This window comes from Mytilus edulis, unplaced genomic scaffold (genome assembly GCF_963676685.1).
Source record: "Mytilus edulis unplaced genomic scaffold, xbMytEdul2.2 SCAFFOLD_121, whole genome shotgun sequence".
NCBI lineage: Eukaryota > Metazoa > Mollusca > Bivalvia > Mytilida > Mytilidae > Mytilus > Mytilus edulis.
In genome coordinates, this window is record NW_027268733.1 from 26935 (window position 1) to 41706 (window position 14772).

Sequence of the window (14772 nt, forward strand, 5' to 3'; positions counted from 1 at the left end):
TTCAAAATTGTTTTTTAAGTGAATTAAACTTATTTTAACAATCATGACGCGTTTTAGAATCATTTTTACGCAGTTTCTACTTCTGTTTGATGATGGAAAACAGCTTTTCTCAAGAAAATACGGCAAACGATCGCAGAGGATTTGAAATATACAAGTCAAATCGGCACCTGGTTAAATCGGCATCTAGTCAAATCGGCACCTATTTCAAGTCAATTCGGCATCCAATAATATTTGTTATAATATTTTCCATTCAATTGATAAAATAGTTCAGAAAAATAAATATATACAAAATGTACATGAACCCCCAAAAATGTGAAAGTTAATATTTTTGGACAATCCCTTCCTAAGGTATTTATATCTTTTTGCTTAAATACTGAACAAAATTCTGGCAACCCCTTTCTTATTTTTACTCTTTTTGCTGAAAACACTGTTAAAAATATATGTTTAACATGGGTGACGAATTGACTATATCAGGTGTCGATTTAAACAGGTGCCGATTTGACTATACCGGGTGCGAATTTAACCAGGTGCCGGTTTGACTACAATTCTTTGAAATTACCTGAGTTTCATTAGACCTTTGATAACAGTAACAAAACGATTATTTACCTAAACTTTTGTGGGGAGAAGGGGGTTCTGAATATGTACCAGTGAGAAATATACAAGCCTTTCTACGGTATTTATTTGAACAATTCAGGTAGTCTTGACCTATTCATTTGTCTTTAAAAAAAACAGCCAGTTGTCATCTTCACTTCACACACACACATATACAAATATCAATTGTATGCTTACGAGACATGCTGCATTGTTAAACTAATTACGGTATGTGAAAATCAAGACTTGCATAAAAATTATACCAATATTAGAGACAGTGGCGTCATTTTTCCTCAGAGCTTTCAGCTCTTTGATTAAACTCTATTTGTTGGTTCTGGGAGAGAATCTTGGTCAATTTAAAATATAGGACAACAGAGTTGGTGTATGTGGGTTCGATTCCCACCCTAAGCAATCATTTGTTTCAGCTGGTGCAAAGTGGGCAGTTTAGCTTAGTGGCCCCACACTGACTTTGTTGTTTCTATCAAAAAATTCAGGCGGCCGCGGCCAGGTCTTGACATTTTTTTCTTTTGAATTCCTAAACAACAAAACCATGGTATAATTGTGAAAATTATACCATGGATAGCTATGGTATAATTTTCGGTTATTGAGATTTATACTCGGGTTGCACTCCCATAAGTTACATTGTACAGCTATAGGTTTATGATTATATATTATAGGGAGATGTGATATGAGTGCCAATGAGACAACTCTCCATCCGAATAACAATTTATAGAAGTAGAACATAATGGGCCAAAGAATGGTCTTTAACATGGAGCCTTGGCTCACACCGAACTGTATTTGCTTATCTAGAGCGGAAATTATTCACAGCTTGATTTGACTTCTTGACTTGAAGTTATTAACCCTAAACTGGTCCGGAATTTCATCTATGGCTTCACATGTACAACAATCCCTACGGCTATGCTTTTTGTCCATACTAGGTACAAATGATTGGCAATTGCATAAAGTTGCATTGACTTAAAGACCCAGGTGGTTTAATTTATGAAACTTGATGGGGTAGACTGACTTTTCAATCCCCCTTCTTTAATTCATAAAAAAATCCTACCGTTAGCTTTTGTCCATACCAGGTAAGAATGATAGGCAATTACCCAAGGTTGCCCGGACCAGCAGACCCAGGTTGTTAAAAATTATAGAATGCTTTAATTGATGTCCAAAGTTAGGGTAAGGTGACCCTACCACCTCCGTTCTTGAGTTCTTTAAAGATTTTCTACGGCTAAGCTTTTGTCCACACTAGGTACAAATGATAGGCATAAGCATAAAGTTGCCTGGACCTTAAGAACCAGGTGTTTAAAGTTATGGAACTTTTTTTTATTGAGATCCGAATTTGATGTCGGCTGACCTTTACATCCCTTTTCTTTAATTTATTAAAGCAATCCCTACGGCTAAGCTTTTGTCTAACTAGGTACAAATGATTGGTACGCCAGACGCGCGTTTCTTCTACATAAGACTCATCAGTGACGCTCATATCAAAATAGTTATAAAGCCAAACAAAAACAAAGTTGAAGAGTATTGAGAATCCAAATTCCAAAAAATTGTGCCGAATACAGCTAAGGTAATCTTTGCCTGGGATAAGAAAATCCTTAGTTTTTCGAAAAATTCAAAGTTTTGTAAACAAGAAATTTATAAAAATGACCACATAATTGATATTCATGTCAACACCGAACTGCTGACTACTGGGCTGGTGATACCCTCGGGGACGAAACGTCCAACAGCAGAGGCATCGACCCAGTGGTGTAAATAGTTATCAAAGTTACCAGGAGACCCAGGTGAGTGAAGTTATAGAACTTTTTTGATAATGTCCAAATTTTAGGTCGGCTGACTTTTCCAACCCCGTTCTTTAATTCATCAAAATTTGCCTATGGAAAGCTTTTGTCCACACTTGGTACTTATGATAGGCAATTTCTTAAAGTGACCAGGAGTGAAGACCTAGGTGGGTATTCATATGGAACTTTTTTGATTGAGGTCCAAAGTTGGTAGGGTGACCCTACTACCTCCCTTCTTTCCTTCATTAAAAATTCCCTACGACAAAGCTTTTGTTTACAGTGATAAATAGTTTTACAAATAATAGGCAACTGCCTTAGGTTGCCTGAACCCAAAGACCCAGGTGCGTAAAAGTACGGAACTTTTTGAATTGAGCTCCAAAGTTGGGGCAGGGTATCCCTACCACTTCCCTTTTTATAAACTAAAGAAGGGGATGGAAAAATCACCCTTTCATAACTTTGGACCTTAATTAAAAAGTTTCATGACTTTATCCTCCCGCGTGCAGTCAAGCTTATGATAACCCTTTATCCACACATGGTACCAATAATAGCCAATTGCCTATCATCGGGTTGCTTTGTCCGAACCCCCAGGTGGTAAAAGGTGGGACTATTTTAATTTAGGTCCAAAGTTATGGAAGGGTGACACCACCTCATCTATTCTGCAATTCATAAAAAAAATCCCTACAGGAAAGGTTTTGTCCACACTTAGTTCAAATGATAGGAATTTTGTTTAAGGTTGTCTGGACCCAAAGACCAAGGTGGGTAAGGTTTATAAACGTTTTTGATTGAGGTTAAAAGTTTAGGTAGTGTGCCCCTACCAACTCCCTCCTTTAATTTATCAAAAGTTCCCTACGGCAAAGCTTTTGTCAACAATAAGTACAGAGGTTGTTTGGACCCAACGACCAAGATGGGTAAAGTGTTTTAACGTTTTTAATTGTGGTGCCAATTTGGGGTACGGGGACCCTACCACCTCCCCTCTTTAATTTATAAAAAAAATCCCTGTGGCAAAGGTTTTGTCCACATAAGGTACAACTGATAGTGGATATTGCATAAGGTTGCATGAACCAAAAGACCCGGGTGGGTTAAGTTATGGAACGTTTTTCAATTGAGGTCCAAAGTTGGGGTAGGGTGTCCATAGCAACTCCCTTCTTTAATTCATTTAAAATTCCCGACGACAAAGGTTTTGTCCACCTTTGGTACAAAAGATAGGCAATTGCTTAAGGTTATCTGGACTTTAAGACCCGGGTGGATAAATTCAAGGAACTTTTTTAATTGATGTCCAAAGGTGGGGTAGGCTGATTTTTCCATTCTCTTTTAATTCATACAAAACTCCCTACGGCTAAGCTTTTATCCACACTAGGTACAAATGATAGGCAATTGCATAAGTTTTCCTGGACCTAAAGACCCAGGTGAGTTAAGCTATGGAAATATTTTGATTGAGGTCCAAAGTTAAAAGAATACATGCTCTGAGAATACATGTCAGTTTTCCAAATCCCATGTACAGAATGAGGATAAATCATGGATATCTATATATTAATAGATCAAAAAAAAGAGGGACGAAATATACCAGACGGACAATCAAACTGCCAACGAGGTTCACGTTTTGTTTTCTTATTTTAATTGCTTCACGGGAATATAATATACGAAATTTTTATATTTAGAGAGCTTATATTTTTCTGCATTTTTTAAACTCGTCTATAAATAAAATTAACCTTTGAAGTACATTATCATAACATTAAAATAAATTGCAAAAAATACCAATTAGTCCAAAATCAAGATATTTATAAATATCTTCGAAGTTGGGATTGAGAACTTTGTTTTCTTAAAACATATCTTTTTTGCAGTTTAGCAAGATTCTTAAATTGAAGAAAATACAGTTCTAAAATTTACATTGGTGACATAAAGTAAGAATTGTATGTATAGTAAAAATAAATGTGACATACATATTCGATTCGTTAAGTTGTCACATATTTATACGCATAATTTCTACATGACGTAATGAAATAAACAGCCTCACAATTATTTTTGGGTTTTCCCGAATTTCCAGAATTTGACAAATCTGTGTGTTTTTTCAAAGTGAATAAACAAAGACACAACTTATGGATATAGAGGTAAGATACAATTGAATTGTACAAACATATCAATTGTTTTTGTTTCATTTGAGTTTTAACTTATTTCCTGATATTTATTCGTTGACGTAGTTTGAAAAGGTTTCATCGAAACTATTTTTACATTTCTCTCATGAACAGTTTCCGTTGACGTTTTTCCTGTATACATGTGTACTTCCCCTACAATCCAACAATGGCTATATTTTTGTTTAATTTCAAAATACCCCTCAATATATAAGTTTCTATCAGAATTTTGTTGTTTTCTCGTAACTACCATCATTAGATACAGTAATATGTGAGGTTAAAGTTTCACATCCAATTGAAATATGAAATCTCAAAATGGATCCATTACAAAGGCCCTTTTGCATATGGAACTTCGAAATATAGGCTCTGAAGTGATACCCCCCCTTTCCCGCAATTTGAGCCTCCACATGGGATTTTTTTATTACTTGTCTTAACGCGTTGCAGGGGACAGAAATGCCGGGTGTCCGTCATGTGTTGCCAGATTTTTGTGAAATTTATATCATCACCAATGTCTTTGAAACTCGCGAAAATAAGTCCTGATCAAATAATTTAACCAACTATGCCCCCTTTGAAATATAAATCATAATTGATATACCATTGCATTTGGCCTGAAGCTTTTATTTCTCTTAGATATTAAATGAAAAAAAAAAAGGCTTTTTTTTTAGTAACTGCCCTTGTATACATATTAGAATAGATATATATGTGCACTACAGGGACTTTTGAACTCTTTATTTGAAAATAAAATTAATATTGTACCAAGTTTGTAACCGGTATTTATTAGCCCAGAAATGATCACACTCCATAATAAATACTAGTCGTATTTAATGTCACAGGAAACGATATCAGGCAATGATGTGTTCGTTGTTAACTAGTAACGTTGCTATGTCATCCCTCCGCTTGGTTCAATCTCAGACCAAACATGTCTGCAGGTCTACGTGTTATCATCCTCTGCGCTTGTCGTTTCCGACGATGCGCTAAGACGTAGACTTTTTACGAAAAAGTTAACAGCACTTTTCTGCGATTTATCCATCTTGTTTACATAAACTATAAATGATCTTAAAGGAAAGACCATGTATACTACTTTGGAAATGTTTTTATGTCCTGCTGTAGCAGAGAGAGTCATTAAGTTTTCCCTAGTCCATCAGTCTGTACTTTCAATAATTAATTTGAAACAACCAAATGTTATGAAACTTATTCATAATGCTTATTACCACAACACAAAGATCAACTTTGAATTTTGGTGAAGTCACTTATACCGTTTTAGAGTTATGCCCCTTTACAAATGAAATAACTGCTCATATACAAAAGGGGGCATCATCATATTTTACTGAAAAAGTCATAACCTTGTGTATATTGTGAGACCTGCAATGTTATTGTCATTCACTACCAATAGTCCCAATACCAAACTTTTACAGTAGGTCTTTCGAGGCATAAACATTATATAGAGTTGGTGGGGAAACCATTAATACCAGCATTTTCCATTTTGGCTGAAAGTTCACATTCCTATATATGTTCATCCACTAAGAAAAAAGAAGTGCTTTGAAAACACACTGTATAGCAATAAACCTCATTAAAACATATTAAGCTAAGAAAGCATAGTAAACTAGTGTATATCAATTATAGGAAAGGGGAGATTCTGAACCAGATATAATAGCCATCGAGCTAGATGCTGACAATGATGATGATGCTATAGGTGTAGAGGTTGGAACCAATGGTACTGAGGATGTTATGTCTGTAGAGGTTGATGCTGACAGAATCTCATTCGAGTATGAAGTCTGTTCAGATGAGGATGATATTATATCCAGCACAGCCAGTGTATCAGGAATCTCAGATACTGTGAGTTTTATAGGGATATCATACATCACTCAACCTTAAGGTCATATGCAGTTATTTAAGAATGGTTATCTATATGCTACCCTTTTTTGTTGATTTTACAGTACTCCTGTATACTGGATCTTAAGGGGGTCCTTTTGACTAGAGATCAGTAGTGTGCTTGTAACAGTTTATATCAAATTGGTTTTCAGCAGAATAGAAATAATTTGTGTTATAAAGAAGTCTAGGAAATATCTGATTATTACCAACACAAACAATTAGTCATTTTAAGAGCAGTGTTTTCTCCAGGCCAATTTTAGTGTTGTGGTATTAAAAGTATTATTATTAATTTTATGGAACCCACCACAGCTTGAAAGTTCAAACTAACAGATTTAGCTTTCAAAGGGACAATTAAAGTTCATTTTCAGAGATCATACAAATACAACCAATATAGTGTACAGTCGTCCGCCATAAGTATTCGTAAAAACAAAATGGCTGCCATTCAATGTAAATCTGCACATGAAAAAACTTGGAACTATTGAACAAGTAACAAAATAAAAAAATCCTACCTTAAAATGTCATGAATTTCACGTTCCAGGTCTTTGGTGTTATTTATGTTCTGAGTTCGTTTTTGCAGTTCCCTTTTTAATACCCACCAACAATTCTCAATAATATTGAGGTCGGGACTCTGAGCTGGCCAGTTTATGCTATTTAGTTCCGTTACCCTAATAAAAATCTTGAACAGATCGGGCTCGATGGACGGGGGCATTATCATCTTGAAAAACATAGTTATTATCTGGAAAATGACGAACAACCACTGGCCACAAGTTATTGTCAATAATGTCAATGTATTTTAAGGCATTTATGTTCCCTTCAACAATGGTAATAGTTAAGACACCATGGTAAGTGATGCATCCCCAGATCATTAAACTATACTTGCGCTGAGATGGAGGGCAAATACAATCTGTCAGCCACTCTTCTCCGACCTTTCTCCAAACACTGACACGAGAATCTTGCCTAATGACTACCTTGCACTCATCGCTGAAGATTACTTTACTCCAGTGTGCAATAACAGTTTTATGTAAAATTCCCCCTGCAATATCTCCCTCATTTTTAGCTCACCTGTCCCGAAGGGACAAGTGAGCTTATGCCATCACTTGGCGTCCGTCGTCGTCCGTCGTCTGTCGTCGTAAACTATTTCAAGAATCTTCTCCTCTGAAACTACTGGGCCAAATACTTTCAAACTTTAACTGAATGTTCCTTAGGGTATCTAATTTGTAAATTGTATCCGAAGTTTTGATCAACAAACATGGTCGCCATTGCTAAAAATAGAACAAAGGGGTCAAATGCAGTTTTTGGCTTATAACTCAAAAACCAAAGCATTTAGAGCAAATCTGACATGGGGTATTATTGTTTGTCAGGTCAAGATCTATCTGCCCTGAAATTTTCAGATGAATCAGACAACCCGTTGTTGGGTTGCTGCCCCTGAATTTGTAATTTTAAGGAAATTTTGCTGTTTTTGGTTATTATCTTGAATATTATTATAGATAGAGATAAACTGTAAACAGGAATAATGTTCAGCAAAGTAAGATTTACAAATAAGTCAACATGACGGAAATGGTCAGTTGACCCCTTTAGGAGTTATTGCCCTTTATAGTCAATTTTTAACCATTTTTCGTAAATCTTAGTAATCTTTTACAAAAATCTTCTCCTCTGAAACTACTGGGCCAAATATTTCCAAACTTTAACTGAATGTTCCTTAGGGTATCTAGTTTGTAAATTGTATCCGAAGTTGTGATCTATCAACAAACATGGTCGCCATTGCTAAAAATAGAACATAGGGGTCAAATGCAGTTTTTGGCTTATAACTCAAAAACCAAAGCATTTAGAGCAAATCTGACATGGGGATAATATTGTTTATCAGGTCAAGATCTATCTGCCCTGAAATTTTCAGATGAATCAGACAACTTGTTGTTGGGTTACTGCCCCTGAATTGGTAATTTTAAAGAAATTTTGCTGTTTTTGGTTATTATCTTGAATATTATTATAGATAGAGATAAACTGTAAACCGGAATAATGTTCAGCAAAGTAAGATTTACAAATAAGTCAACATGACGAAAATGGTCAGTTGACCCCTTTAGGAGTTATTGCCCTTTATAGTCAATTTTTAACCATTTTTCGTAAATCTTAGTAATCTTTTACAAAAATCTTCTCCTCTGAAACTACTGGGCCAAATATTTCCAAACTTTAACTGAATGTTCCTTAGGGTATCTAGTTTGTAAATTGTATCCGAAGTTGTGATCTATCAACAAACATGGTCGCCATTGCTAAAAATAGAACATAGGGGTCAAATGCAGTTTTTGGCTTATAACTCAAAAACCAAAGCATTTAGAGCAAATCTGACGTTGGGTAATATTGTTTATCAGGTCAAGATCTATCTGCCCTGAAATTTTCAGATGAATCAGACAACCTGTTGTTGGGTTGCTGCTCCTGAATTGATAATTTTAAGGAAATTTTGCTGTTTTTGGTTATTATCTTGAATATTATTATAGATAGAGATAAACTGTAAACAGGAATAATGTTCAGCAAAGTAAGATTTACAAATAAGTCAACATGACGGAAATGGTCAGTTGACCCCTTTAGGAGTTATTGCCCTTTATAGTCAATTTTTAACCATTTTTCGTAAATCTTAGTAATCTTTTACAAAAATCTTCTCCTCTGAAACTACTGGGCCAAATATTTCCAAACTTTAACTGAATGTTCATTAGGGTATCTAGTTTGTAAATTGTATCCGAAGTTGTGATCAATCAACAAACATGGTCGCCATTGCTAAAAATAGAACATAGGGGTCAAATGCAGTTTTTGGCTTATAACTCAAAAACCAAAGCATTTAGAGCAAATCTGACATGGGATAATATTGTTTATCAGGTCAAGATCTATCTGCCCTGAAATTTTCAGATGAATCAGACAACTTGTTGTTGGGTTACTGCCCCTGAATTGGTAATTTAAAAGAAATTTTGCTGTTTTTGGTTATTATCTTGAATATTATTATAGATAGAGATAAACTGTAAACAGGAATAATGTTCAGCAAAGTAAGATTTACAAATAAGTCAACATGACGAAAATGGTCAGTTGACCCCTTTAGGAGTTATTGCCCTTTATAGTCAATTTTTAACCATTTTTCGTAAATCTTAGTAATCTTTTACAAAAATCTTCTCCTCTGAAACTACTGGGCCAAATATTTCCAAACTTTAATTGAATGTTCCTTAGGGTATCTAGTTTGTAAATTGTATCCGAAGTTGTGATCTATCAACAAACATGGTCGCCATTGCTAAAAATAGAACATAGGGGTCAAATGCAGTTTTTGGCTTATAACTCAAAAACCAAAGCATTTAGAGCAAATCTGACGTTGGGTAATATTGTTTATCAGGTCAAGATCTATCTGCCCTGAAATTTTCAGATGAATCAGACAACCTGTTGTTGGGTTGCTGCCCCTGAATTGATAATTTTAAGGAAATTTTGCTGGGTTTTTTTTATTATCTTGAACATAATTATAGATAGAAATAAACTGTAAACAGCAATAATGTTCAGCAAAGTAAGATCTTTAATTAAGTCAAATTGACCAAAATTGTCAATTGACCACTTAAGGAGTTATTGCCCTTTAAAGACTTTTTTCACAATTTGTTCATCATGTTGACTTACTTTAAAAAATCTTCTCCTTTGAAACTGCTGTATCAATTTCAGCCAAACTTAGGCTAAATGAGTTTCAGAGTATCTAGTATAAATTTTATATTTTATTTCCTTGTATGTCAAGAAACATAGCTCCTATGGCTAAAATAGAACATAGGAGAAAATGATTATTTTTTTTGGCTTTTGAAGAAAATAGGACGATCCAAAAAACATTTAAATAAATTGAAAAGCCAAAATAATCATTGATGAGAGATTTAACCAAAAGAATTAAGGTGAGCGATTCAGGCTCTTGAGAGCCTCTTGTTTCTTGTTGACTACACGGATACAAATTTTTTTCTTTACTGACCGCTTGTGGAACCCATCAGAATGTAGTTTATGTTCAACAATTTGTTTAGAGAAAGGTTGATCAATGCTCTCATTAAAAATATTAGTAATTTCAGAAAAAGATTTATGGCGATGTTTTTTTACGCAACGGGAAAGTTTCTCATGTCCCGGTCATGAAAGGATTTTGGTCTGCCTGTTCTCTTAATGTTTTCCATATCACCCCGGTGCTCATCCCTCTTCAAAAAACTGTAAACAGTACTCTGTTTAATACCTGTCAATATGAAGATATCACTTTTTCTGTAACCTGCATCATTTAATGCAGAGAGACAACTTTTCTGATCAGATGTCAGTTCTTTTCCCTTGTGTCCCATTTTGTTTACATTAGCTACAATGTAAGTGCAGACGCCTCTGAAGTCATCACGCACGTGTCACATGGCAACCACATGTTTTTTCACATGATCATCTATATATAGATTCATTGCCATCCCGATTGTGACATGGAAATGATAGTCAAATCTTGTTTACCCTTCCATGACGTGACCGCCATTGTTGTTTTACGAGAACTTATGGTGGAGTACTGCAATTTTGTTATAGAATTTAGAAAATTAAGTTGAAAAAAAGAATAATGATATAGTGTGTCTTTAAACATGTTAAAAGACCAAAGAACTCTAAAGCCATCATATGAAAATAAATTGTACCTTGACAAAATTTGAGTGGTGTAAAATTTGTATTGAATTATCTCCCTTTGAAAGTATTTCTTTCATAAAAATGGGAATTAGTTTTAGAAATCTTTAACAAAGCTTGCTGGAAATTCCAATGTTTGAACGGTTAAACACTTACCAGACATGAAAAAAGCAGTATAAAGTCAGGTACCAAAGATGATTTGAGTGAGGGTTTAAATTGAATTTTGAGGGCTTTAGTCAATTTTGCAGGATCAAAATTATTTTTGTAAATGGTTAAAATTACAAGTCTCTAGCAAAATCATTGAATTAGGAATATATTACATATGTATTTTCCTAAATATTTAAGTGAATTTGTTTTCATACTTTTCAGAATGTAGTGATAATATGTGGTGATAGTGATATGGAATTCTGGGGTGATTCTGATTCAAGTGATTCAGAATTATCAGATGGGGTAAGTTAATGTTGGATATTGGATTAACAATATTTCTCCACTGGAGACAGTTAAATTTTTATATTAAAAGCATAAGGCTTGCTGAGCTTTTTAAATAGTTAAATTTAATTTTTGAGAGTAGAGAAATATGATTATACAAGGGTTATAGAGGTGGGCTCTTTTTTCTAATTGTTTTTTTTTCCTTCCTTTTTAAACATTTTTATAGATATTAACGTCACATCATCAGGCATGGTCGCATTTTTTCAGGACTTCACAATAGGAAATTACAAAGAAATCAAGATTATACTCATTTATAATTAAATTTCAACCTGTCATTTGCTGAAAACAGATATTTCACCAGTGAGGAGAAATATCTTTCTCGCAGCACTCAAAAAATGTAAATATGTTTTTCAATCTTTTATTTGTTTTTCAGTAGTCAGGATTTAACATACATGTACCCTACAATACCACCTGACAATGGTATCAAGGAGTTACATATAGAAAATAATTCAGTATATAATTATATCACTGACAAATTGATTTTTACAATAATAGTATTTAAGGTTACATATAAGTTTTATTTGGTAATATTCTCTTGCTCTCTGACTTGCTCTCATACAATACAAGTACTCTCCACTCATTTGTTTTGCTACAATATGTATCTTGACTTACATTTAAAAAAAAAATATTTTTAAAGACTGAACAAACAAAAAAATCAAAAGCTCAAGGATAAATTTTTGCTCATAATACATTGTAATATATATAAAAGAAAAAGAAAATATCTCATTTATATCAATTAATAATTAATTAAATATTACATGTAAAGGAGACCAAAATTTTTCACAAACTTGGACTCTATCATTTTTCTCTGCAATATAATATTCGAGAAATTGGTATTTCTTTATTCTATTTTAATTTACATTTGTATATATAATTCTTTGTAATTATGACTAGCAGATTCAGTAATAAACTTTCATGTTTGCAAGCAAGAAACACATTTTCTTTGTTAAGAACAAAGTTTACAAAAAAAAGATTTACTACATTTGAAAAAGACTACCACAATTGAAAAGTTATTGGGCATTCAAAAAATAGGTGTTCAATGGTTTCTTCACCAAGTTTACAAAAAGTACACATCTTGGAGTCTTTTAATTCAATTTTGTATAAAAAGGTATCAGTTGCTATGATTCTATGCAAAAATTTGTATTGAAAGGTTCTTAAATAAACATCTTTACAGGATTTTTTGATTATCCTGAAATATTCTGACCATTCTGTTGTATCAATAATCAATAGTTCTTCCCATTTCGAAAATTTAACTGTTGGTAGTAGTTCAATAACTTTATTTACTAAATTTTTATATACAAATTTAGCTTTCACATTATCTATAAATCCAAATCATGCTTTAAGCAGTTCTCTTTAAGGCATTTTTTCATAGTCTGAGGGATTCTTCAAATCAGACCATGATATTTGATAAAATTGTTGATGTAAATATACATTGTAGCTAAAAACTATGATTTATCCCTTCATCTCCAAAAATGATACATATTAGATATTTGAATTTTATATTGTATATTGATCATGTTGATATGAAACTTTAGTGAAAACAAATATATTCAGTTATTATTTAAACATTTAAAAGGTATATGGATGGATTAGAAATAAAAACTGGTGGCATAAAATGTTACGATTGTCTGTTGTAGGTCCTTTCATTTGTCAGTATTTCCAAAATAAGTAATGTGAATTCATTTAATTTTCTGGATACCAATTTTCGTGAATGAAGGAAAACATGCGTGTTCGTGGACATTTCGTTTAGTGGTTTTGATGAAGTCTTCTTGCAAGCCTTATGAAAATTTGTCATTCATTGAGCATTTAATTTCGTGGTTCACCTATAACCACCATATCCATGAAAATTAGTATCCAATGAATAATAATGAATCTACAGTATTAATTAATATCCCAAAGATTTCATGTTAAATATTTAAAGTATATGATTACGGTACGTAAAATTGAGAATGGAAATGGGGAATGTGTCAAAGAGACAACAACCCGACCATAGAGCAGACAACAGCCAAAGGCCACCAATGGGTCTTCAATGCAGCGAGAAACTCCAACACCCGGAAGAGTACTTAAGCTGGCCCCTTAACAAATATGTATACTAGTTCAGTGATAATGACATCATACTAAACTCCAAATTATACACAAGAAACTAAAATTAAAAATGATACAAGACTAGCAAAGGCCAGAGGCTCCTAACTTGAGTAAAATCACAAAAATACTGAACTCTGAGGAAAATAAATGGTAAATTTGGGGGAAATACTATTGAACATATCATGACAAATCTTCTAATTACATGAATTACAGGATAAATGGACGTGTACAGAATGTGATACAAAAAATTCTCCTTTAAATGGTCACTGCGGACATTGTAAAAAAGTACGTCCAAACTGGTTACCAGAGACTACAAGAAAGAGACGTTTGGAAAAAATGAACTCGAAAGATAAGGCACTTTTATCTTCTTCTGAATGTAGTGACATATCGCACATCTCTTCAAAAATTCAACGTCGTTCTTCAAGAGACCGTCTTACGTCGATAGAATTGGAATCGGACAAGGATTTAATAGCTGAGGAAGAGGACTCAGGAATTAGTACTCTGTCCAGACAGCAATCTAGTCAAGAAAATTTAGCCGAAAATAAACTGAAATCATATTCGTCACTGATAGAAAATTCTTCCACGTTAGGATCGTTTAGAACTTTGTTAAACTTTCAAACAACAGCATCGGCAAAAAATAAAGATGAAATGACAATATCAAATAAAATAGATAAATTGGACAAACCACAAAAAGATTTGAAGCTTGAGAAAAGTTCAAACATTAAGGAATTCGAAAATTCTCAATCACAACTCGGTCAGTGCTGTATCTGTTTCAGCCGGCCTAAAACTGCCAGCATTATTCATGGCTGCACTGGACATCAAGTATGTTGTTATAGATGTGCCAAGCGACTGAAAAGACTTGCAAAACCATGCCCCCTTTGTAGACGACCTATTCAAAAGGTCATTAAAAACTATTCTGCCTAAATATTTATATACTTTTTACTGGCCATATTTACATTTTCCCGCGTTGCAACGAATAGGGGGAAAAATTTGTATTAACGATACGTATGAATTTTCTAATTTAGTCACATGAAAATTTTCATGTGTGGGAAAATATTTTGAAAGCCTTCACTTTCTACCCAACAGTCGTAGTGTCAAGTTTATTTTTACATATTTCAGATATGTAACATTTTTAGCTTAATTCATGTTCCTGGTCATGGTGAGTGGTGTTTTGTTACGAATAATTA

The 14772-nt window shown here is 33.7% G+C and overlaps 1 protein-coding gene across 1 annotated transcript; it reads left to right on the forward strand.

Moving 5' to 3' along the window:
- Window positions 1-6060: 6060 nt before the first annotated feature.
- On the forward strand, window positions 6061-14510 carry LOC139508392 (E3 ubiquitin-protein ligase Mdm2-like). The gene is made up of 3 exons (XM_071295956.1): window positions 6061-6337; window positions 11381-11461; window positions 13799-14510. Exons 1-3 carry the CDS (start codon window positions 6230-6232, stop codon window positions 14507-14509), a joined length of 900 nt encoding a protein of 299 aa, XP_071152057.1. The 5' UTR covers window positions 6061-6229; the 3' UTR covers window position 14510.
- The last annotated feature ends 262 nt before the right edge of the window (window positions 14511-14772 follow it).